General features: G+C 43.5%; 1 protein-coding gene across 3 annotated transcripts in view; it reads left to right on the plus strand.

Moving 5' to 3' along the window:
• The window catches only part of pds5b (PDS5 cohesin associated factor B), a 289329-nt gene that overhangs the window by 152203 nt on the left and 112729 nt on the right, over positions 1 to 24397 (plus strand). For all 3 annotated transcript variants that reach the window (XM_072477000.1, XM_072477001.1, XM_072477002.1), the window contains exons 11-12: positions 1160 to 1305; positions 2200 to 2351. In XM_072477000.1, the coding sequence (XP_072333101.1) occupies positions 1160 to 1305; positions 2200 to 2351 (298 nt within the window). The remainder of the gene's footprint in view (positions 1 to 1159; positions 1306 to 2199; positions 2352 to 24397) is intronic.

Below are 24397 nucleotides of genomic sequence, written 5' to 3' on the forward strand. Positions count from 1 at the left end.
CAGTATCTTGGATTACCTGGCTCTGAGGATTATCCAAGGATCTACATGGGAATGGCATTGGGTAGCTCTGTTTCTTTTTGAAAAGCATTCTTGGTAAAAGAAGCTCCTGAATGCCATTACTTGATCTTGTCCCCTTCCCCAAACAGGATCGGGATGGGAGCATGAGCTTTAGTGACAGTACTGAGTGTGCTTCACTACACTATTTTTTTTAAAAAGCAGGATTAAGCCAATATAAAGGTTGAGCTGCTTTTTATTTTAACCCTGTCCTGTGCAATAAATTTATTTCTGTTACCTACTGGGCAGCACAGTAGCATTGTGGGTAGCATAATTGCTTCACAGCTCCAGGGTCCCAGGTTCGATTCCGGCTTGGGTCACTGTCTGTGCGGAGTCTGCACATCCTCCCCATGTCTGCGTGGGTTTCCTCCGGGTGCTCCGGTTTCCTCCCACAGTCCAAAGATGTGCAGGTTAGGTGGATTGGCCAAGATAAATTGCCCTCAGTGTCCCAAATTGCCCTGAGTGTTGGGTGGGGTTACTGGGTTATGGGGATAGGGTGGAGGTGTTGACATTGGATGGGGTGCTCTTTCCAAGAGCCGGTGCAAACTCGATGGGCCGAATGGCCTCCTTCTGCACTGTAAATTCTATGATAATCTACTGGATTCAGCGAAACTGAGTTTGATGCTTCAATTCCAGAATTTGCTTCAGCATGAAGTACTTGAGGAAGTAGTCAGGTGTTATTTGCAGCTAGCCTCTTTCATTTCGCATGTTTGCAAAAGTCTATAAATACAATTCCGTTTTTTTCATAACTTTTGCAATTTGTTCTTCTGCCAAATGTTTTACCATTATGTATTGCTGCAAAGACTTTATTATGTTATCAGCTGTTGTAAAGCAAGAATGAAGTAAAAGTGTTGGCTATTCTCGTAACCGCACCAATGAATATTGATAGGGATTCTATATTCTAGTTTTAGAAGGGGTATGTGGATATGTTTTATTGACCAATAACAATGTTTAATGAATTGTGAAGAGTATAATGAGATTCCAGAACCTTTGATCAGAAAGTGAATGTAATATTTTACTAAACCTTGTCCAAGTGACTTGCAAATAGGAAAACCATATTTGGCATTGCATGTTTGGAGCTGAGCTGTAAAATTATCTTTTACAGAATTTCTCAAAGTCCGATCACATGACCCAGAAGAAGCAATAAGACATGATGTCATTGTATCCATTGTAACGGCTGCTAAAAAGGATCTCTCACTTGTAAACGACCATCTGCTAAATTTTGTAAGAGAAAGAACGCTAGACAAACGGGTGAGAAGATTACAACTTTATTTGCTACCCCATGAAACTTTTCCACAAAACTTTCAATCTGGGCTTGCTTCGACGACTCTTTTTATATTGCTCCCAAGAAGTTTGCGTGCAGCTGGAATGATGGCCCTTTTTTTTTTTTTCTTCAGCCTCTTTCTCCTTTCACAACTTCTCTCCTGCCTTCATTTTGTTAGGTACTGCTAGAAGCCTGAGTTATGGATACTTTTTTTCCAATTAGGATTTTAAAACAATTAGGAGGATCGATCAAATGGAACCACCTATTTCTCTAATTGATAGATATGTATTAGATTAATGTCAATAGTTCTGGTGAGAAGAGGAACTGATATGTTGAAACAGCTGATGTCACCTACCTTTAGTTTCCTCCCTAGTATGAGATTCACTTTGCTGCAATTTGTGCAAGAACTCTGAGCACTTCATGCCCGTACCACATGTTACTCATGTTAGAACTCCGATCGCCTGGGTGCCCATGACTATGGGTTTTCTGGTCTGCTTAATTTATTTTATAGCTTGACCAAATGTCTTTAAGTTGTTCCTGATCAGAATTTATATTCTGCTTTGGCATTACTTTTACAGTTTAGTTAATAAACGCTTTTAGCAGCATGGCCATAAAGCTGCTTGTTGCAGCCTGGCTCAATCCTGTGACTGTACTGCTAACGCTCTTTGTAGCCTGTTGCTGTGAGTTACCAATTGCTCAATATTTCAACGAGAGGTTTTGTTTTGTCTTGTTCGAAGAGTTGCATGAATCCGTTCCCCTTGCCCCTTTAATTAGAATATGGAATTAAGGTCCGTTATTTGCATTTTTTTTTTGCATGTTTCTGTGCGCTCACATGCACCCAATGGTTTCTTTATAAAATAATACTTTTTTTTCCTCCTCAGTGGAGAGTGAGAAGAGAAGCAATGATGGGGCTGGCGCAGATTTATAAAAAGTACTGCTTACAAGCTGAGGCAGGAAAGGAAGCATCCAAACAGATTTCATGGATTAAAGACAAGCTGTTGCACATATACTATCAAAACAGCATTGACGACAAGTACGTGAATATTTTTGGGGGTAAATGTAGTGGAGGTGATTTGTAGAAATGACAAACTTTGCAGAAATGTGTCATCGTTGCACCTGTTATTGTAGTGTGATGATGTAGGAATTCTGATATATTGTATTATATGTATCTGGTTAACAGCCTGGGTTAGTGTGTTTATGTGACTGCTATAGTAGTGTTTTTAAATATCCTGGTTTGAAAGATGGCCAAGCTTTGTGGCTGCAGAAGGTGTAGTTAAGGCTTTGTAAAAGTAAGATCAACACTATCCATGTATAGTGTTTGCCTAAATATGGCTAATGGATTCCTGCTAATAGAAAGAAAGTTTCTTGGGGAGTAGTAGACATTGTTTTTTGCCGGTCTTAGGGCGGCACGGTGGCGCAGTGGTTAGCCCTGCTGCCTCAAGGCGCCGGGTACCCGGGTTCATTCCCGGCCCTGGGTCACTGTCCGTGTGGAGTTTGCACAGTCTCCCCGTATCTGCGCGGTCTCACCCCCACAGACCAAAGATGTGCTGGGGAGGTGGATTGGCCACGCTCTAAATTGCTCCTCAATTGGAAAAGTAGTGGGTTAGGGAGGAGCTGAAACAGTTGTGAATGAGTTCTCAGTTTTACGTTTTTGGCTGGAAGACCAGCTGAGAAACAGTTTTTGACGAATACAGCCAGAGATTCTGCATTATTCTGACAGGGTGTCAGGTTTTTCTCTTCAAGCAGTCTGAAAAGATCTCTAGCCAATGTACAGCAAGTCATCCTGTATTAGCTACCTCCAGTTAAAAGTGGGTTTTGACCTAAGATGGATTTGCTTGAATGACAATAAAAAGAAAGCAGTTAGGAGTCAGTGTTTCATTTTACTGTTGAGCATTGTTTAACTAGTAATTGAAAGCTATTTCTTGTATGATAAAGTTTGATTAAAAAGTTTCTTTAAATATACCAAATCCCTATTTGTGAGTGGAGTCAACACACACCTGGAGTGAAATATCCTCTCCTTACAATCTTACAAATTAAACAAAATATTGGGGTTTCTGTCAGGTATCCTAGCAACTGTTGGGTCTGGTCTGGGATCTCAACAGCAGAGATGGATGGTGGAGGAATCATCTGCATTTTGGATGGTGGAGGAATCTACTTTGACATCATCGGGATATCTTAGTGATACTAGAGCACTTAATGACATCCTCATTACAATTATATTTTTTGTTTGCAAAATACCATTGCTTCTGGAAATATGAAATAGAATATTCCACTTTAATGTAGACCATCTTTTTGTTATCCCTTTTCAGCATCTCTAACACCTTCCAGCTCTGATGAATGGTTATTGGTCTGAAACCATGAACTTTTTGTGTCTCTCCACAAATGCTGCCTGATATTTCAGTCATAATATTTTCCGGATGAAAACAATGATGGAAGTAATGTGTTTTTTTTTTTTCCTGTTTGCACATGTCAAAGATGAACACCGCTTTCAAAATAGGAAAATCCTAAAACTGACACTTGATGAAGATATTGAATATTGGTGACATCATGGACCCACCTCACACTGTATCAAATGCATGACCCTATTGGCTTCTGTTTGTGTTCTCGATTTTGCTACTCTCGGGGACAACATTTAGCTTGTTCAACATACTGGTATGTCACAGAATCATAGAATTGTTAGAGCACAGAAGGAGGTCAATTGACCCATCATGTCGGCTCTCTAAATGAACATCATCACTTAGTGCCTATTCCCCATTCCCTTGCACATTGTTTCTATTCGAGTAATCATCAAATGCCTCAATTGAACCTGCCTCTACCACACTTCCAGGCAGTGCATTCCAGACCCAAACTACTGTTTTTTTTCTCATATCACACTTGCTTCTGTGCCCCCTCGGTCTTGATCCTTTTATCAGGAGGAACTGTTTCTCCGTATCTACTCTCTTTCCAGCCCCCTCATGATTTTGAACAGCTCTATCAAATCTCCTCATGTCTCTCCAGGGAGAACAGTACCAACCTCTACAATTCATTCTCATCATTGAAGATTACCAACCCTGGATCCAATTTTGTAAACCTCTTCTGCACTCTGTCCAATGCTTTCACATCCTTCTTATAGTGTGGCTCCCAGATCTGTATATAGTTCTGGGAGTACACTGCATGAACTCACTAAGTTTCTCTACACAACACCTTCCAAAACACGACCACTACCATCTAGAAGGACAAGAGCAGCAGGTACCTAGGAGCCCCACCACCTGGAGGTTCCTCTCCAAGTCACTCATCACCCTGACTTTAAATATATCGCCGTTTGTTCACTGTTGCTGGATCAAAATCCTGGAACTCCTTTCTTAAGGAGTTATAGAACAAAGAACAAAGAAATGTACAGCACAGTAACAGGCCCGGCCCTCCAAGCCGGTGCCGACCATGCTGCCCGACTAAACTACAATCTTCTACACTTCCTGGGTCCGTATCCCTCTATTCCCATCCTATTCATGTATTTGTCAAGATGCCCCTTAAATGTCACTATCGTCCCTGCTTCCACCACCTCCTCCGGTAGCGAGTTCCAGGCACCCACTACCCTCTGCGTAAAAAACTTGCCTCGTACATCTACTCTAAACCTTGCCCCTCTCACCTTGAACCTTTGCCCCCGAGTAATTGACCCCTCTACCCTGGGGAAAAGCCTCTGACTATCCACTCTGTCTATGCCCCTCATAATTTTGTATACCTCTATCAGGTCTCCCCTCAACCTCCTTCGTTCCAGTGAGAACAAACCGAGTTTATTCAACCGCTCCTCATAGCTAATGCCCTCCATACCAGGCAACATTCTGGTAAATCTCTTCTGCACCCTCTCTAAAGCCTCCACATCCTTCTGGTAGTGTGGCGACCAGAATTGAACACTATACTCCAAGTGTGGCCTAACTAAGGTTCTATACAGCTGCAACATGACTTGCCAATTCTTGTACTCAATCCCCCGGCCAATGAAGGCAAGCATGCCGTATGCCTTCTTGACTACCTTCTCCACCTGTGTTGCCCCTTTCAGTGACCTGTGGACCTGTACTCCTAGATCTCTGACTTTCAATACTCTTGAGGGTTCTACCATTCACTGTATATTCCCTACCTGCATTAGACCTTCCAAAATGCATTACCTCACATTTGTCCGGAGTAAACTCCATCTGCCATCTTTCCGCCCAAGTCTGCAAACAATCTAAATCCTGCTGTATCCTCTGACCGTCCTCATCGCTATCCGCAATTCCACCAACCTTTGTGTCGTCTGCAAACTTGCTAATCAGACCGGTTACATTTTCGTCCAAATCATTTATATATATATATATATATATATATATACTACAAACAGCAAAGGTCCCAGCACTGATCCCTGTGGAACACCACTGGTCACAGCCCTCCAATTAGAAAAGCATCCTTCCATTGCTACTCTCTGCCTTCTATGAACCAGCCAGTTCTGTATCCACCTTGCCAGCTCACCCCTGATCCCGTGTGACTTCACCTTTTGTACTAGTCTACCATGAGGGACCTTGTCAAAGGCCTTACTGAAGTCCATATAGACAACATCCACTGCCCTACCTGCATCAATCATCTTTGTGACCTCTTCGAAAAACTCTATCAAGTTAGTGAGACACGACCTCCCCTTCACAAAACCATGCTGCCTCTCACTAATACGTCCATTTGCTTCCAAATGGGAGTAGATCCTGTCTCGAAGAATTCTCTCCAGTAATTTCCCTACCACTGAAGTAAGGCTCACCGGCCTGTAGTTCCCTGGATTATCCTTGCTACCCTTCCTAAACAGAGGACCAACATTGGCTATTCTCCAGTCCTCCGGGACATCACCTGAAGACCGTGAGGATCCAAAGATTTCTGTCAAGGCCTCAGCAATTTCCTCTCCAGCCTCCTTCAGTATTCTGGGGGTAGATCCCATCAGGCCCTGGGGAAGATCCCATCAGGCCCTGGGGAGTTATCTACCTTAATATTTTTTAAGACACCCGACACCTCGTCTTTTTGGATCTCCATGTGACCCAGGCTATCTACACACCCTTCTCCAGACTCAACATCTACCAATTCCTTCTCTTTGGTGAATACTGATGCAAAGTATTCATTTAGTACCTCGCCCATTTCCTCTGGCTCCCCACATAGATTCCCTTGCCTATCCTTTAGTGGGCCACCCCTTTCCCTGGCTACCCTCTTGCTTTTTATGTACATGTAAAAAGCCTTGGGATTTTCCTTAACCCTATTTGCCAATGACTTTTCGTGACCCCTTCTAGCCCTCCTGACTCCTTGCTTAAGTTCCTTCCTACTTTCCTTATATTCCACACAGGCTCCGTCTGTTCCCAGCCTTTTAGCCCTGACAAATGCCTCCTTTTTCTTTTTGATGAGGCCTACAATATCTCTCATTATCCAAGGTTCCCGAAAATTGCCGTATTTATCCTTCTTCCTCACAGGAACATGCCGGTCCTGAATTCCTTTCAACTGACACTTGAAAGCCTCCCACATGTCAGATGTTGATTTGCCTTCAAACATCCGCCCCCAATCTAGGTTCTTCAGTTCCTGCCTAATATTGTTATAATTAGCCTTCCCCCAATTTAGCACATTCATCCTAGGACCACTCTTATCCTTGTCCACCAGCACTTTAAAAGTTACTGAATTGTGGTCACTGTTCCCGGAATGCTCCCCTACTGAAACTTCTACCACCTGGCCGGGCTCATTCCCCAATACCAGGTCCAGTACTGCCCCTTCCCTAGTTGGACTGTTTACATATTGTTTTAAGAAGCCCTCCTGGATGCTCCTTACAAACTCTGCCCCGTCTAAGCCCCTGGCACTAAGTGAGTCCCAGTCAATATTGGGGAAGTTGAAGTCTCCCATCACCACAGCCCTGTTGTTTTTACTCTTTTCCAAAATCTGTCTACTTATCTGCTCCTCTATCTCCCACTGGCTGTTGGGAGGCCTGTAGTAAACCCCCAACATTGTGACTGCACCCTTCTTATTCCTGATCTCTACCCATATAGCCTCACTGCCCTCTGAGGTGTCCTCCCGCGGTACAACTGTGATATTCTCCCTAACCAGTCGCGCAACCCCGCCACCCCTTTTACATCCCCCTCTATCCCACCTGAAACCTCTAAATCCTGGAACGTTTAGCTGCCAATCCTGCCCTTCCCTCAACCAGGTCTCTGTAATGGCAGCAGCATCATAGTTCCAAGTACTAATCCAAGCTCTAAGTTCATCTGCCTTACCCGTAATACTTCTTGCATTAAAACATGCACTTCAGGCCACCAGACCCGCTGTGTTCAGCAACTTCACCCTGTCTGCTCTGTCTCAGAGCCATACTGTCCCTATTCCCTAGTTCTCCCTCAATGCTCTCACCTTCTGACCTATTGCTCCCGTGCCCACCCCCCTGCCATACTAGTTTAAACCCTCCCTTGTGACACTAGCAAACCTCGCGGCCAGGATATTTATGCCTCTCCAGTTTAGATGCAACCCGTCCTTATATAGGTCACACCTGCCCCGGAAGAGCTCCCAGTGGTCCAGATAACGGAAACCCTCCCTCCTACACCAGCTGTTTAGCCACGTGTTTAGCTGCTCTATCTTCCTATTTCTAGCCTCACTGGCACGTGGCACGGAGTAATCCCGAGATTACAACCCTAGAGGTTCTGTCTTTTAACTTTCTGCCTAGCTCCCTGAACTCCTGCTGCAGGACCTCATGCCCCTTGCTGCCTATGTCGTTAGTACCAATATGTACAACAACCTCTGCCTGTTTGCCCTCCCTCTTCAGGATGCCCTCTACCCGTTTGGAGACACCCTGGCGCCAGGGAGGCAACATACCATCCTGGAGTCTCTTTCACGTCCACAGAAGCGCCTATCTGTGCCCCTGACTATAGAGTCCCCTATTACTATTGCTCTTCTGCGCTTATATCTACACCACAAGGACTGCAGTGGTTCAAGAAGGCAACTCGACACCACCTTCTCAAGGGTAACTAGGGATGGGCAATGAATGCTGGCCTAACCAGTGATGCCCACATCCTGTGAAAGAATATAAAAAGTATTCCGGGTGAGATGTAATGAGTGTCCTGTATAGGTTCAGCATAACCTCCTTGTTCTTGTACTCAAAGTATACCGAATATATAGGTAAAGAATCAGAAAAGTGGTATACGTAAACATTGGTCTTTATACCTACACAATCCACAGTCAAACTACCCCCCTTATAACCTAACTCCCTTAATCTAGACTGTGTCTAGTTCTTTAAAGAATGAGATGAATGGTCGACACGTCTGGTAGAACATCCCTATCGAGCCTCTAATGACTTATTTAATTTTCTCCACATGTAGGAATGACTTTGTATCCTCCAACCATGTGGATGCTTTAGGTGGTGTGGGAGATCTCCTCCAATTGAGCAATACTCGCCTCCTGGCTATCGAAAGCAAAGGCGAGAACGTCTGCCCCTCTCCCCGAATGGAATGCTAGTGAGTCCCAAGACCCCAAATATTGCTGCCAGTGGGCAAGGTTCTACGGCCACCTGTAAAATCAAAAAAGGAAACCCATTAGTTGGCAAGTTTAGGACAAGACTAAGACACGTACGTGTGGTTTGCTGGTGTAAATGAACAGCGATCACACTTGTTCTCCACATCTTGAAAGAGCCTACTGATCCTTGCCTTAGTCCAATGTGCTCTATGCAAGGCTTGAACTGGGTATATTAAACCAAACTGGAGATCCTTTTTGTATAGAATGGATTTCTCCCCATTGAAGGCTACTCTCTCTGCCAGGTCCGCAGTTGAGTCTTGATATAACCACAGAGTGGTCTTCCCATCTTATTATCTCTTGGTGCTCCCTCGCCCAGCGAATGACCTGTTCCTCCTCCTCAAACTTATGGAACCCGTCGACCGCATGTGGGGATTCCCCAGTGCGAAGTTACGATCGCAATGAACGGGGGGAGGGGGGGATTGCAACATTATTGACAGCGGTGATCAATTCTAAAAGATATCACATCAGCAGAGACACAATAATACCACATGATGATCAGTGGTGATATGAAAGGTGGCATTTTAAACAAAGAACCTGGAACCAAATCCCAAGATATAAAAGACTAAACGCAGGGACAAGGGCGAAGTGCGCCTAAGAAGAAAGATTAAGGAAAAAGTTGAAAATGCTTCCCTACTGATTTGTTTGTTGAAGAATCCATCAGTGAGTAGAGGTCCACTGTAATGCAGAGTCAAAAGAAACATCTGGCAAAGATTGGTGAGAAAAACTGCAAATAAAATTGCAAGACCTTGAGTGATGCAGCATCAAAGAACTTGGTCAGTTCATGAGACAGTGAGTAATAATTACAATACAGAAACTGCACCTGGCGGTCTCGGGATTGGCAAATTGTTGCAATGGGGTCTTGAGTTGAAAAAAAGGACAGGCCAAGTAGAGGAAAAAACTACAGAGTAAAGAAGATGCTGAATAAAGGGCAGGCAGTGCAGAGGAGAAAAGGGCTGTCACTTTTAAGGGCTCCGACTGCACCATGACACCGCCAAAACTCCCAGCCAAGAAGACCTGCAGAGGTAAAAGAAAGAAACCAAAATAATTGCCCAGAAAAGAGGTGCTGCTGTTTAAGTTTAAATTAAAACAAAGGCCTGCAATTGCAGGGATCCTGAAAGAGCACAGGGAAATCCAAGAAACGGACAGCTGGTGTGGGGAAAATAATGACTAAAGCAGTCAGCATAGTAAAGAGGAAATTACATTTAGAGCTCTGGCAAAAAGAAAAAACAGCAGCCATGGTCAGAATATTACACCCCCGGTGAGGGCAACGAGCGATCCCAGAGGGAGGGTGAGAAGATACCACAGAGGGAGCACAATGGATGGCAGTGTGGAGTGAACAGATGGCTGTGGATGAAGAAAAGCTGTCTGACGAAACTTATAAAGAAGCAAATCCTGCAGACTGGAAAATGTTTGCACCAGAGCTGAACTGGTAAGCGCAAGATTCAAGCTCTATATGTACCGTTTGAAAACACATGACAAACTTGCCAGGATGTTTGAGATCTGAATAAATGAATTTCAGAGACGACGCAAAGGTAACCATGAGGAAATAACAACTTCAATTCCACTGTTGGCAAATCAAAGCAGGGATTGGGAAAGCTCAGCTGGCAGAAAAGGTCGGCAAAGAAGTTGATCCTGAAAGACTCCCTTGAAAAGTCAATATGTAGCCATGGAAAAAGAGAAACTAAAAAGAACGTTGGGTTACTTCAGAAAAAGCTGCTTTGGAAATATCTGTGGCAATAGCACGATGCGCTAAAACACTGAGTTTAGTTGATTGTCGGCCAAGATAAAATGCAAAAGGAATGCGTAACCATTCAGCAACATGAAGAAATGAAGACTGTTTTAAACAGCAGGATGGAAGCACAGCAGAAAAAACTCGACTGTTGAATTACAAGAAAGCTCAAGATGAAGCAATCCAGCTTCACGGAGAAGAGGAAATCCAGTTGAAGGATCTTCACATGTTACAAGAATTCCTTAGATCAAAGTTTGCTTTTTTGAAAAATTAGAAGGAGAAGCTGAATTTAATTTTAACGCCACTCTGACCAAACCAGTTGGCAGAGGAAGCCATAAGCTGGAAACAGACTGAAGAAGCAGTTGAATAAAAATGAGGAGGCATTGAAAAGAAGCCAAAAGCTACAAGGAACAGACTGTGAGCTGAAGAAGCAGTTGAATGAAAATGAGGAGGCATTCAAAGGAAAGTTGTTGAACTTTCCAAGCTGCAGACCAAGAATGAAAAAGCAGAAATAAGATTGGAAAATGTAAATCCGATGCTCAAAGCGCAAGGAACTAGAAGAAGAAAAACCCATAAGCTTATAAAGCGGTTTGAAAATAAAACAGCAAACAAATGTTTAGCTGACATTGTGAAGCTAGTTGAAAAAAGGTTCCATTTGCGAAGCGTACATGTTCAGCAAAAACCGGGCGGACACCAAGGAAAAAGAAAATTTGAGTCCACTTTTTAGAAATGGACGGAATACAAGTTCCCTTCGGAAGGAACAGGATAAACCCAGTCTCCCCCCAAAAAACAGGCAAGTTGTTAAAGAGAAATACAACTTGAAGGAGTGCTAAAAGCAAATCAAATGACCAAGATTCATCCAACAGATGTGAAAGAACTGTTGAGCCTCCAAACAATAAAACCGGAAGAGGGGCTGGGAGAAGGGATAGGATAGCATGTAAATATTATATTGCAAATAGTTGCACTTTGTTGGAAGGGAGGAAAATTTTCTTTTGGGGGGTAAAAAGGGGGCTGTTGTATTTATTGCATGTGCCTGCATGCCATTTATAATATGAAGGTGCACAGCAGATCAAGGATTACTTGGGACTGGAGAATAGCACCACCCACGGTATGATGTATAAGTCACACTCTAAGCAGCTTGCATGGAGCAGAACATGTATGACTGTCTGAGATCTGTACATAGTTAGGGTTAACAATGAGTAACATATTTAAACATCCACATCTAGCATTCCCAATTGAGACATCACAAACAAATGCAGCCCAGCAGCAACATCTTGTTACAAAAGGCACCAAGTACTGTTGGGTGTAGAAAAGGTTGAACATCAGCTCTTGAAATTCAATTTTACACATAATGCCTCTGGGCAGTTTTTCCTGTTTTAATTACCAAAATAAATTGTCTTGATTCTTGTGAAATTCTTATTGTCTAGACGACCGTGTAGTTGCTTTTGGCACTGACAGCAGCAAAGTTTTGTACTCCAGGCAACAATTGGCAAATCAGCACCAGGTATTCAATAGGGGAAAATGAAAATTGTTTGAACCTGCAAGCTGGATGTCATTAGTACAGTGCACAAATTAGTCTTTATAAGAATCAGAACTTGCTTTAACTTTATGGATAATGTCCCTGCCGTTTATAGTCTGCAGAGTTTGATAAAACTGTTGGGTATGACAGGCTTGGCTTTTTGTAGATTGTAAACTTGCTGCATTCTGTGCTGTTTAAACAAGGACGTTTTTTCACCAAACTGTTAACTAGTCTCCAATCCGATAGCATTACAGCATATTTGAAACTGTCAGTGGAATGCCATATATTGTTGTCTTGATCATCATTATGTAATTTGATGGTGTTTATTTTGGGCTTGTCATTCTGCTTTGTTTCTTCACTTGGTGAGAGAAAATGAAGGAAGAAAGGATATTAATTTTTAATTGTGCCTCTTCTGGGCTAATTTAACATGCCATGGCATTGTGACACCAGAATGTCTTAGTGGCTAACATGTACCAGAAAACTGTGTTATCATAATTCATGAAACAAAATATCTGAAGGCAAATGTCAGTGTGATTATATATAAATTCAGCCGTTAAGTAAACCTTTTATACTCTCCCAGTTCGGTCATTCACCCAATTTGTGGTATCATAAAAAATGTATGAAGTGTTGCAGAACTTCAAACTTTGAAGTGGCAGTTTGAGATCATCCTGTTGTAAACCATTAAATAATAGTTTCAGTCTTTGAATACAGCTTTTTCTTCATGCAAACATTAAGAAATTTACATCCTAGGGCATTCTGCAGATACATTTGCTATTCTAACTCCAGGCCTAGCACAGTTCAGAACCTATTTTTTTTTCCCAAAATGCATCTCTCGAGTTTATGTATAAGCTCACTTTCGGGGGCATGGGTAGTGGTGAAATAGTAGTCTCAAACAACGAAATTACCATATTCACACCACTGCACAAAGGAGCAATTCTTCAATCATCATTTTACAACCATGAATGTATGCAACTTGCTGACAAAACTACTTGACTGTTGCTAACCTTTGGTTGGTTCAATTGGCTCTGTTTTATAACCTTTGCTCTAGAGTCACCAGGAATCTTTATGATACCGCCATGAGGTTCAAGTTCAAGTAATGATCAATAACTCAACACCAATTAGTAAGATTCAAATCAATACACATTTTATTATACACAGTAAATCGCTACTCATGCATAAACTCTACTTTCTAAGCTATTTCTATCACTAACAGGCCAATACTTAAGCTTCGGAATTGGCCCACCAGGTATGGGGAACAAAAATGGCCTTTTGTTCGGGTTCTGAGTCTGCGGGAGTCAAAGCTGGTATGGACTGGTAGCTAGGAGCGCCTATCTCGTAGCTAGCGTTGACTTGAAACTTACATTCTTAGAGGCCGCCGGACAGGTCACTGTCAAGGGTTGCTTTGCGTTGCTGAGTGACCCTGTCAAGAAGGACGATTTGAACTTGGATGCTTTACTTTATAGTCCCCAGGGGCTTCCCGTCCTTCGGGGCGGACCCCTTACCTGGTTTCAAGTGATTGGACTTTGTTCCAATCGCTTGGTTCGATTTCTCCAATACTGGAGCTGTTCCCTGATCGTTGGGCGGTCTTTAAGTGTCCGTTAACCTCTTTGTGTTGGCACCTGCTGGCGCCGAGGAGTCTGGCTTGGCTTTGTTCACCTCAAAATGTTTCGATTGTTCCCAGGGATCGCTCATTACTATGAAGATGGCTGCTATATTACTATGCAGGTGGCTGCTTGTATCGATGCTGTCTGTGTTTCTGCAGAGTCTAATACACGGTAAACTTGCCCCTGCTAGTTTTTGCCTGTGTTGGCTGAATTTCCCTTCAGCCTTTGCGGTTCTCCATTTTAAGTCTGGAAGTGGCCAACTCTGGTGGCAACACTCCCTCCTTGTGATCCTAATGCGAAGCGTGAAGGATCACATAACTGCGTTGTCTTCATTCCCTGACCCGGCGAGCACTCTTCTATGGCCTCTACACTGATCATAACTATGCAAGAAATTTTTAACTGACAATTCTAAGTGGCGCTATGTCAAAACAGGGACATGCATTACAAAATAAAAAAACGGTACCTCTAACTATCCTCAATAAACTACACTCACTCAAACATTCACTCATACTAACTTCCTAAACAATACAAAATGAAAACCGCATTTACATTTTTCCTGGCTTGGCAGTCAAGCGCAGGACTGTACAGTCGCTCATGAAACATTTCTTTATTCACAAAAAGAACACAAACGAATGTTCTTTATTTTAGATCGCGGGGGTCTGGTCATAACCGAAAAGAGGGGATCTTATCCTATATAGCGGGGTGCGAGCACGGTAGGCTCTCCTTCGCCATTTCCTCAGATGAATAGTCTGCACGATGCAGCAGAGTATCGCCAATACTAGTAGGGATTCTATCAAGTAGGGCAGGGAGTACCATGTTAGAAACCTGTCACACCAAGATGGTGTGGTGTTGCTTGTGACTGGGCTCTGGGTACTATGGGGAAGTGAATCATTAACTGCTGGGGGGGGGTTGGGGTCAGGGGGTTCGCGCGCAATCAAATGTTCATTAGGGTAATGAGGAACACTGAGGATGTCCTCATGGTTCTTCTTTCTCTTCTCTTCGTTTCATCTCTTTTCCTGGAGCTTCTGGAGTTCTGTGGGATCAAGCATAGTGTCTGTTACTATCTTGGTTTAATATCTCGTCTGTTAGTATGTTTGTCCTTCAGTGCCAATTCTGCCTTTACAATTTGTCACCATGTGTGACACTTTTTTTTTTTAATCAACCGAATATTCAGGACAAGACACACTTAAAAATACTGAAATAGTGCAAGCCGTCTCGCAGGCTGTGCGATTTACCATCCAAATGTTTGAGGATGTACATAGCATAGGGATGGCAACCTAAGGGTTGCCGGAAAACAAAACAACTTTTTGAACGAAAATTGCCGAAATGAGGTGCGTATGGGCCGCGACGGGTAAGATTTGGATGGAATCCCTGGGTAGGACGGCGACCAATGCAGTGTGTGCGCTACCCGAGCGTAGCTGACCAGAGGGGGGGGGTTCCCAGGCAGGGCGGGCCCCAATGCCGTTTCTCCACTGCCTGAGAAACCGACCAGAACGGGCAAAAATGTAGTCATCGTGGGGGGTTGCCGTATTGGTTTTACCTTTAAACCTGAAGGGCAGTTATGAACGGTTTTTCTGTCGACAGACGAGTTCCTCTGAACTGGCGTCTGGGACATTAACAAGTCTCTGTGGACAAACTAGTTCCTCTGAACTAGCGTCCGGGACAAACTAGTTTCTCTGACTGCCAGTGGGCGTCAGAAGGGTGGTGGTGTGGGGCCGTGAAATTTTTTTTCGATCTTGCAAACAATATTTAACAATACCACTACAAACAACATTAAACATGCTGCAGGTTCCATCAGAATACAGGACATCGTAAATCACATTTGGACTGGGGTGTAACTAGCATATGGAGGGAGTGCAGTGTGACCGAAGAAGAGGAAGGAGGAGCGAAACAAAAATGAAGTGGCCTTGCTGAGGTAATGCTGCCATGCGAAGTGGTGGGTAAGCGCTCACAGTTTGCATGGGGCAGCTGGGACCTTGTAGCTGCTGTAGGTGGTGTTCTCTTTCATATATGGGGGCTAGTCTAGCTGGTGGGGGGTCTCCTGTAATCTCGGGCGAAGTGTCCTGACTGCCCACAGTTGTAACATGACCCCTGGGGCACATAAGGTGGAGCAGGCTCTCTGGTGCACTGTTCCCTTGGGTAAGGTTCCCTGGGTGGGGGGGGGGGTCAGGGCTGTTGGTGTCTTTGCTGGTTCGGGGGGCGTTGGTGGGCTGACTCCGTGGCTGTTTTGGGGGGCTTGACATTCTGGTGCGTGATGTCCTAACTGTCCACAATTGTAGCATTCCTGGGATTTGGACTGCTGTGGGCTATTTCCCTCATTTACCCATGCGGGGTTCTGGTGCGTCCTAACTGGATGCATTTCTGCCTGCTCTTCCTGCTGTTCCTCGGGTTTCCTAACTGCGGGTTTGTTTTGTGCAGACTGCTCCCAGGCGCGGGACAATCTTTTTAAAACCCATTTCTCATTGTGGGCTTCCTCTGAGGGGTCATAATTCGTACAGGCTTTTTGTCTTGTCTCTGTGGCATGGCAGATAAGGGTGCGGGTCCATTTGGCCATACCGTCTTGGGACAAATGGGCACGTTCTAAATTGCCGAAAACTGCTGTGAAATTGATCCACAGGCATCCAGCAAACGCTGTGGGGTGTTCCATCTTTTTCTGCCTGCACTTATTCAGCCCTTCTACCGAGTCCCCTCTGTTGTGGCCGATAGCGTCTAGGATCGCTGCGTGCATTTCTGCAAGGGTGCCTCCTCCTACATTGTGGGTTGGGAAGGGCTGCTACGACCGAAGGGTCTAAACTCAAAACTGTGAGCTTTACATGCTCTTGCTCATCCAGGCCGTACATGGTAGCCTGCTGCTTTACTCTGGCAAAGAAGTGGTGGGGGTCGGAAGTGGGGAGGAACGGTTTGATTTTATCGCACGCATCCTTTAATTGGGTCACTGTTAAGGGGGTGGTGTACAGAAATTCCGTGTCGTCCGATGTGGCTGTGCGGTGGGTGGTGACTGGGTTCATTGGAGCCTGAACTATCTGCTCTGTGGGGGGATGGGGCACTTTTCTCTTTTGGGGCATTCCCTGCGCACATGTTCCCTGAACATATCTCTGCGCTGTCTCACTCAATTTTTCCCAATCAGGGCCGTCTTCCTCATCTAACTGTGACCCAAAGGTTTCCTGGAAACCTTTTTGAACTGAAAGCAGAGATTGCAGCTCTGCAATCTGCTTCCGGCACTTTGCGTGGTCTAATGAGCTTTGTCTTTGCTCCGTGGTGGCAGCATGGAATGCTCTTAAAGCTGCCTTCAGGTCACTACACTGCCTCTGCAATGCCTCTACCTGCTTCTAGGTTTCCTCTCGTACCAGGACTGCACGTTGCATGTCCTGATGGGCCTTTTCGTACTGGGATTGGAAGCTGCTTAAGTGTGCCAGACAAGACTGGTGTGTCCACTTGGCATCATCCACCTCTCCGTCCTTTGCTGCTAACCTCCTCCTTAGCTCGACGTTCTCTTTCTCTACCTCACTGACATCGACCTTGCTCATTCGATGTATGCCTTCTATCTCTTTTCGGAGCGTCCTAACGACCTCTGTGCCTCGCAATTGTGCCAAACAGGACACAATTGCCATCGGCTTGCGAGCTTTTCCTAAGCTCTTCTTGTGAATCGCGCTCAGGTTCTCCCACCAAGTATGTCCCATACTCCTGGGACCTGTTTCCTCATTTTCACAGAATTCGCTCCATCCTTTCCCTTTGAGGTACTTTCTGATTTCCTCTTCCCAAACGGGACACTGTCCTACTCTACTGCTGGTCGCTGCGACCACAAATTCTTCGGGGTTCATGAGGCGTTGCATTGCCATCTTTCCTATCTGAATGCTTTCTTAAATTTGGAACGAGGGGGACTAAGGTGGTGCTGTAAATACGGGTATGGCTTTCGCTATTTTCCGAAATACAAATTCCCGACAGTTTTGTCGCAACAAAAAACCTATCAGAATTACAGTATCGCCATGTTAGTTACGCATGCATTCAACACACTTCCGAATTATGAGGATTGATCAGAACAGCTTGAACACTTGTGGTTTTTTCTGTTCCCAATTGGATTTCTAATTCAAATTTTGGGTTCTCCCGGAGTGGTTAAGCCACTTCTAGATCGTGTCCAGTCAGGATGTCGCCAGTAATATGTTGCTAACTTTTGGTTGGTTCAATTGGCTCTGTTTTATAACCTTTGCTCTAGAGTCGCCAGGTATCTTTATGATACCGCCACAAGGTTCAAGTTCAAGTAATGATCAATAACTCAACACACCAATTAGTAAGATTCAAATCAATATACATTTATTATACACAGTAAATCGCTACTCATGCATAAACTCTACTTTCTAGGCTATTTCTATCACTAACAGGCCAATACTTGGCTTCGGACTGGCCCACCAGGTATGGGGAACAAATGGCCTTTCGTTCGGGTTATGAGTCTGCAGGATTCAAAGCTGGTATGGACTGGTAGCTAGGAGCGCCTATCTCGTAGCGAGCGTTGACTTGAAACTTGCGTTCTTGGAGGCTGCTGGACAGGTCACTGTCTAGGGTTGCTTCGCGTTGCTGAGTGACCCTGTCAAGAAGGATGATTTGAACTTGGGGGCTTTACTTTACAGTCCCCAGGGGCCTCCTGCGCTTCGGGGCTGACCCCGTACCTGGTTTCAAGTGATTGGACTTTGTTCCAATACTGGAGCTGTTCCCTGATCGTTGGGCGGTCTTTAAGTGTCCGTTAACCTCTTTGTGTTGGCACCTGCTGGCGACGAGGAGTCTGGCTTGGCTTTGTTTACCTCAAAATGTTTTGATTGTTCCCGGGGATCGCTCATTACTATGTAGATGGCTGCTACATTACTATGCAGGTGGCTGCTTGTATTGATGCTGTCTGGGTTTCTGCAGAGTCTAATACACAGTGAACTGTGTATTAGGGTGAAAACCCTGCTAGTTTTTGCCTAATTTGGCTGAATTTCCATTAAGCCTTTGCGGTTCTCCATTTTAAGTCGGGAAGTGGCCATCTCGGGTGGCTACATGACCTCCTGCTAAGTGCATTATTGCTTTCTGACATTTTTTCGGATTCCCTTCTCTCCGGAATTTCCTATTCCTCCAACAAATTGGGTTTGCTAGTTAAGGAGCTTCCTTTTTAAAAAATTATTCATCGAATGTGGGCATTGCTGGCTGGGTCAGCATTTATTGCCCATTCCTAATTGCCCTCGTGCTGAGTGGCTTACTACGCCATTTCAGAGGGCATTAAAGGGTCAGCCACATCACTGTTTTCCCATACCCGTTAAAACAGAACACTTGCCCCAATGACCGTGGTGACTATTTAAGGACACTTGCACCTGTGGTCATTCCATAAATAATTTGAAGTTCGTTAGCAAGGTAAATTTAACTGCATGCCTTAACCAGAAGTTGGCATAACTGCCTCAAAAACCAATCATTGATTTCTTGGCCTTCACCAAACACATCCCCATCTTCAAACTCCCTTTTAACGATGCAAGTTTTCAACTTTGCATCTATGTTAATACCATAGCATCATAGAAATGATACAGCACAGAAGGGGGCCTGTATTGTCCATGCCGATCCAACCTGCCCAGAATTCTAGATGCTCTGACATCCCGGAGACTGCCTCAGATAGGCACGGCTCCATCTTTACTCCCACAACCCTGGACGTGGTCTCACAATAGTCCGTCCAGAACTTCGAGTCTGGGGCAGGACCAGAACATCTATACTCCGCCTCCGGAAAGAACCTGCTCATGCATGCTTTAATAAGGTGCACTCTGTGCGCCACCTTGAGCTGTATCCGGCTTAGCGCGGTGCAAGAGGAGGTGGAGTTGATCCTGTGCTGTGCCTTTATCCAGAGTCCTCCCTCTAACTCTATGCCCATCTCCTCCTTATTCCCCCCCCCCCCCCAAAAGAAAATTGAGTGGGGTCTTGAGCTTTTCCACAAGTTGTCCGTAAATGTCACCACACTTGTCTTCTCCTACCCAGTCCAGTCCTAACATTGTGTCCAAAAGTGTGTGTCCAGGTAGCTGGGGGAATTTTTCAATGGAGTTTTGGGATTCTCCACCACCAACTCGTGTAACGAATTCCAGGCCCCCACCACCCTCTGCATAAAAAGATTTTTCCTCATGTCTCCTCTAATCCTCTGCCACTTAGCTTGAATCCATGATCCCTGATTTATGAGCTCTCTGCCAAGGGAAACTGGTTCCTCCTGTCTACTCTATTTTTACCCCATATAAATTTTGTAAACTTCCATCATGTCACCCCTCTGTCTTTCCTGTTCCAAAGAAAACAATCCCATCCTCTCAAACCTCCTCAGCTCTCAAATCATTCTCCAGCCCTGGCAACTTTCTAGTCAATCTTCCATGCACTCTCTAACAGAGCAATTACATCTTCCTGTAAAGTGACCAGAACTGTTGGGGGGTTTAGTTTAGTTTTTTGGGTTATAGTTAATAAGAGTTGCTGCATGTTTGTCTCTTTGTTCTATTGTGTAATTTGGGGTTAATTATTTCAAACATGTAGCAGAGTGGCGCAGTGGAAGCCTGCTGAGCCCATAACCCAATTTGTTTTGATGATTTTGTTTAATATGGAAAGTTTCTAAATAAATTACATTATTAGCAGTTCAGAGAAGGTTCATTTGGGAAGAAGGAGTTGCATTATGAAGAAAGATTGGGCTTCTATCCATTGGAATATAGGAGAATGAGAGACCATCTTATCGAAACATGTAAGATCCTGAGGAGGCCTGACAGGGTGGATGCTGAGAGGACTTTCCCTCCTTGAGGGAGTGTAGAACTAATGGACAAAATTTTAAACAAGGGTTTCCCATTCAGGACTGAGATCAGGAGAAATTATTTCTCAAACTGTTGTTACCCTGAAGAATCCTCTTCAAGTGCGCAGTAGAGACCGGAGCATTGAGTTAGATGGATATTTGATTGACAAGGGAGTTAAGGATTATGGGGGACGGACAGTTAAGTGGCATTGAAACATAATCTGATCAGCAATGGTCTTGTTGAATGGCAGAGAAAGCTTGATGGGCCAAATGCTCTACTACTTCCAGTTTTTGTGTTCTTGTCTTGATCTTTGTAAAGTTTCTATCTTGATGACCCAATTAATTTTTCAGCACCATATCTTTCGAAGGATATACTGGTCTTGGGAAAGACTACAGAGCACATCTTTCCAGAATGATGCTGGGACTCAAGAATTGAGTTATTACATAGACTGAATAGGCCTCGATCCAACCAGTCCATGCAGTGTTTTGTTCCACTCGAGCTTTCTCCTTACTTTTTTATTCATATAAATGGTCACCATAACCAGCTATACCCCTCTTTCTTGAATGCTTATCTTCCTTCTTAAGTGCAGATATACTATTTGCTTCAACCACTGTGGTTGTTGAAGCAAGTTGAGGTGACAAAGTTTCTTCTGAATTGTCTATTAGATTTTTTGGTGATAATCTTCTATTGATAGCCTGTAATAACTGCTTCCCCACGAGAGAAAATATTTTCCCTGTATCCACTCGATCAAATTCTTTCATAATTTTAAAGAACTCTAATAGGTCACTCTTTCATGCCTTGCCAAGAGAAAAGAAACCCAGCCTGATGATCCTTTCCTGATTCTGTTATGATCCAGTAAGAAACTCGCAACTTTGTTTAAAGCAAGCAAAGTTTGAAATCCCAGTTACCCACTAGGAGAATAAAGCGTAAATGTTTCCATGATTTTAAACACAATAATTTGAACACACAAAGTCAGAAAAGACAATTCACAATATCTATTTTATACTCTTAACATTCAGAATTAACATGAGGTAAATATGGATAACAGGCAAACTGTGGTCAAACTTCCCACAAGTGCACATTAATTAGCAGTTACGACCAAGGCAGATACTGATTTCTCAGCAATCTACCCGGACATCAGTGACCATTTGAGTCACAATTTTGTAAAATCTCTTCTCCTTCAAGGCTTTCAACACTCCACCTTTGAAGATTTAACCTCTGACATCTCTCAAAAGCCACTCTGACTGCCTCAATTACCAACTAATCATTCAATTTCTGCTCCTGAGATTGTTCCATGGGATTCACAAAGCTACATGCCTGCTTCTAAATTACCAGAACAGTTCGCCTATTTTTCAGGCTGCTAGCTTCAAAAAGTTGGCACTAACTCTGGGTTTCTTCAAACTCCTGTCTCCTGGCTGTGATTTAAATGGCTCCCAGAACTTTACTGAGCCCTAACTACCTTTAGTCTACTAACCACTCCCATGACATCTGAGTTGTAAACCACACCAAATTTGTTTTTCTTTTCTGACTTTTATAGTAAAGTTTATTTTGTTTGCTTTGGCTTTATTCTCCTAGTGGGTAACTGGGATTTCAAACTTTTATCTAGATTAACAAAAGTTGTGGGTTCCTCGCATAACTTCACTACTTTTTAATTCTATTCTTCGTGAAATGTAACCTAGTGCTTGGTTTTGCTTTTTTAAAAAAATATTGTTTCTAAACATTGGTGCAACCTTTAGTAATTGGTGTGTTTGTACTCCAAATCCCCTTCGTCATGTGTCCACGTGGTTACTGAAGTCAACAGCTGCACCGCCGATTGGGCTTGCAGAAGCCTTGGGACCTAACTGCCTGGAGCTTGCTTACAGAAACACCCTTTCAATATAGCCTCTTTCCCTGCTGCAGAACTCTGATAAATTGAAACCAGAGAACCTCGCTCAGCTTCATCCATCTCTATGAAGATATAGCCTTTCGGGGTTCACTCGATGCTTTTAAACTCATTTAGCTCTAACTTTCTGGATTGTACTTTTGTAAGCAGTGTGGACATCGCATCTCCAGTCCTCTAGCTGGGTAAACCCAGCCTGTTTTATGGCTCCATCTCTTCTATTAAGGCTTCATTAAGTAAACATGTGTAACCTTCTGAACTTTGTAGTCTATAAAGGTCAGCATTTTAGTTACCTTTAACATTATAACAATAACCTTCCCAGAACTACATATTACTTCTAAAACATGAACTAGGTATTTGTTACACTACACCCATGCATTTCTGGTATAATCCTTCTACCAGAAATGGGCAGCACAGTGGTTAGCACTGTTGCTTCACAGCGCCAGGAACTCTGGTTCAATTCACAGCTTGGGTCACTGTCTGTCTTGAGTCTGCATGTTCTCCCCGTGTCTGCATGGGTTTTCACTGGGTGCTCCAGTTTCCTCCCACAAATCCCGAAAGGCGGGCTCGTTAGGTGAATTGGACATTCTGAATTTTCCCTCCGTTTACCTGAACAGGTGCTGGAATGTGGCGACTAGGGAATTTTCACCATAACTTCATTGCAGTGTTAATGTAAGCCTACTTGTGACACTAATAAAGATTATTATTATTATAAATCTTCTCTCCACCCTGTCCAGTGCGCCTCCTTTTTACAATATGGTAACCTGAACTGCGTGCTGTCTTCGGTAAGTGTGATCGAACCAAGTTTCAATACAGGTTTAGCATAACTTCCCTTTTCAATTCTGTCCCTCCCAAGAAATAAAGCCTAGTGCTCGGTTTGCTTATATTCAGCCTTGCTAACCTGTGATGCAGCTTTTGGTGGTTGGTATATTTGTACTCCACGATCCCTTTGTTCCTTTACCCCACCTCTACTTCACCTTCCAACTGATAAATGACCATCCTATTTTTCCTACCAAAATTCAGCTTGTTTAGCTGTTGAACTTCATTTGCGAGTAATAAATCCATTCTGTAAGTTTATTAATGTCCTCCTGGAGTTGCAGGACTGTCTTTCCCCCTTCCCACCAATACAGAGGCGGTCCTCGGTATTGACTATCTTGTACCTCTCACCCTAACATAGTGTCATCTGCAAACTCCGAAATTGTATTAATCATGCCAGAATCCAAATAGGTAACGTAAATTGTGGTCCCAGCTCTAATTCTTGTGGAACACCCTCCGCAATTTAAATGACTACTCTTTACATCACTCTCTGCTTTCATTCTTGAAATCAACAAGCAATCTACTCTGCCACTTGTTCTGGGGCACCAAAGTCTCTGACTTTATTCATTGGTCTTTATTCGTGGGTTTCCTATCAAAGATTCTTATAATATCCAGATAAATTGCAACTATTGCATTATCTTTGTTTACTCTCTCTGTTCCTCCTTTTAAAAAAATTTTTTAAAAATAAGTTTGATCAAGTAAGATTTGCCATTTTGAAATCCATGTTGATTATTCATTCTATTTCTCATTTCTAGATGTTCCTTTAAGTTTCCATTAATTTTTCCTACCGCTGATGTTGAGCTGATTGGTCTATAATCTCCTGGGCGTGCCCCCCTTAAATATAGGAATTACATTAGCTAGCCTCTGACATTTGACACTACACCCTTTTCTAATAAATTTGTTAAATGAGTAGTAATCTGCTGCCTCTTCACTAAATTATTTTAAAATATGTGGATACAATCCATCAGGACCAAGGGCTTTGTACACTTTAAAAAAATTGTTTAGTTTATTCGAGACATTCCCTTTATTTATTTTAAATGCGCTTATCCCATTAATCAGCTCGTCACTCAACGTCATCTCCCCAGTAAAAAACAAAACCGAATAATTCAGTATTTCAGCCATCTGTATCAATTGTCTGTTATTGTGCAGTCTTATCACTTATTGGTCCTATTTCTATCTAGCCTTTATCGATGTGCTTGCAAAATTATTTTTGTATTTGTTATGTCCCTTGATCATTT

Source organism: Scyliorhinus torazame, chromosome 15 (genome assembly GCF_047496885.1).
Source record: "Scyliorhinus torazame isolate Kashiwa2021f chromosome 15, sScyTor2.1, whole genome shotgun sequence".
NCBI classification, from domain to species: Eukaryota; Metazoa; Chordata; class Chondrichthyes; order Carcharhiniformes; family Scyliorhinidae; genus Scyliorhinus; species Scyliorhinus torazame.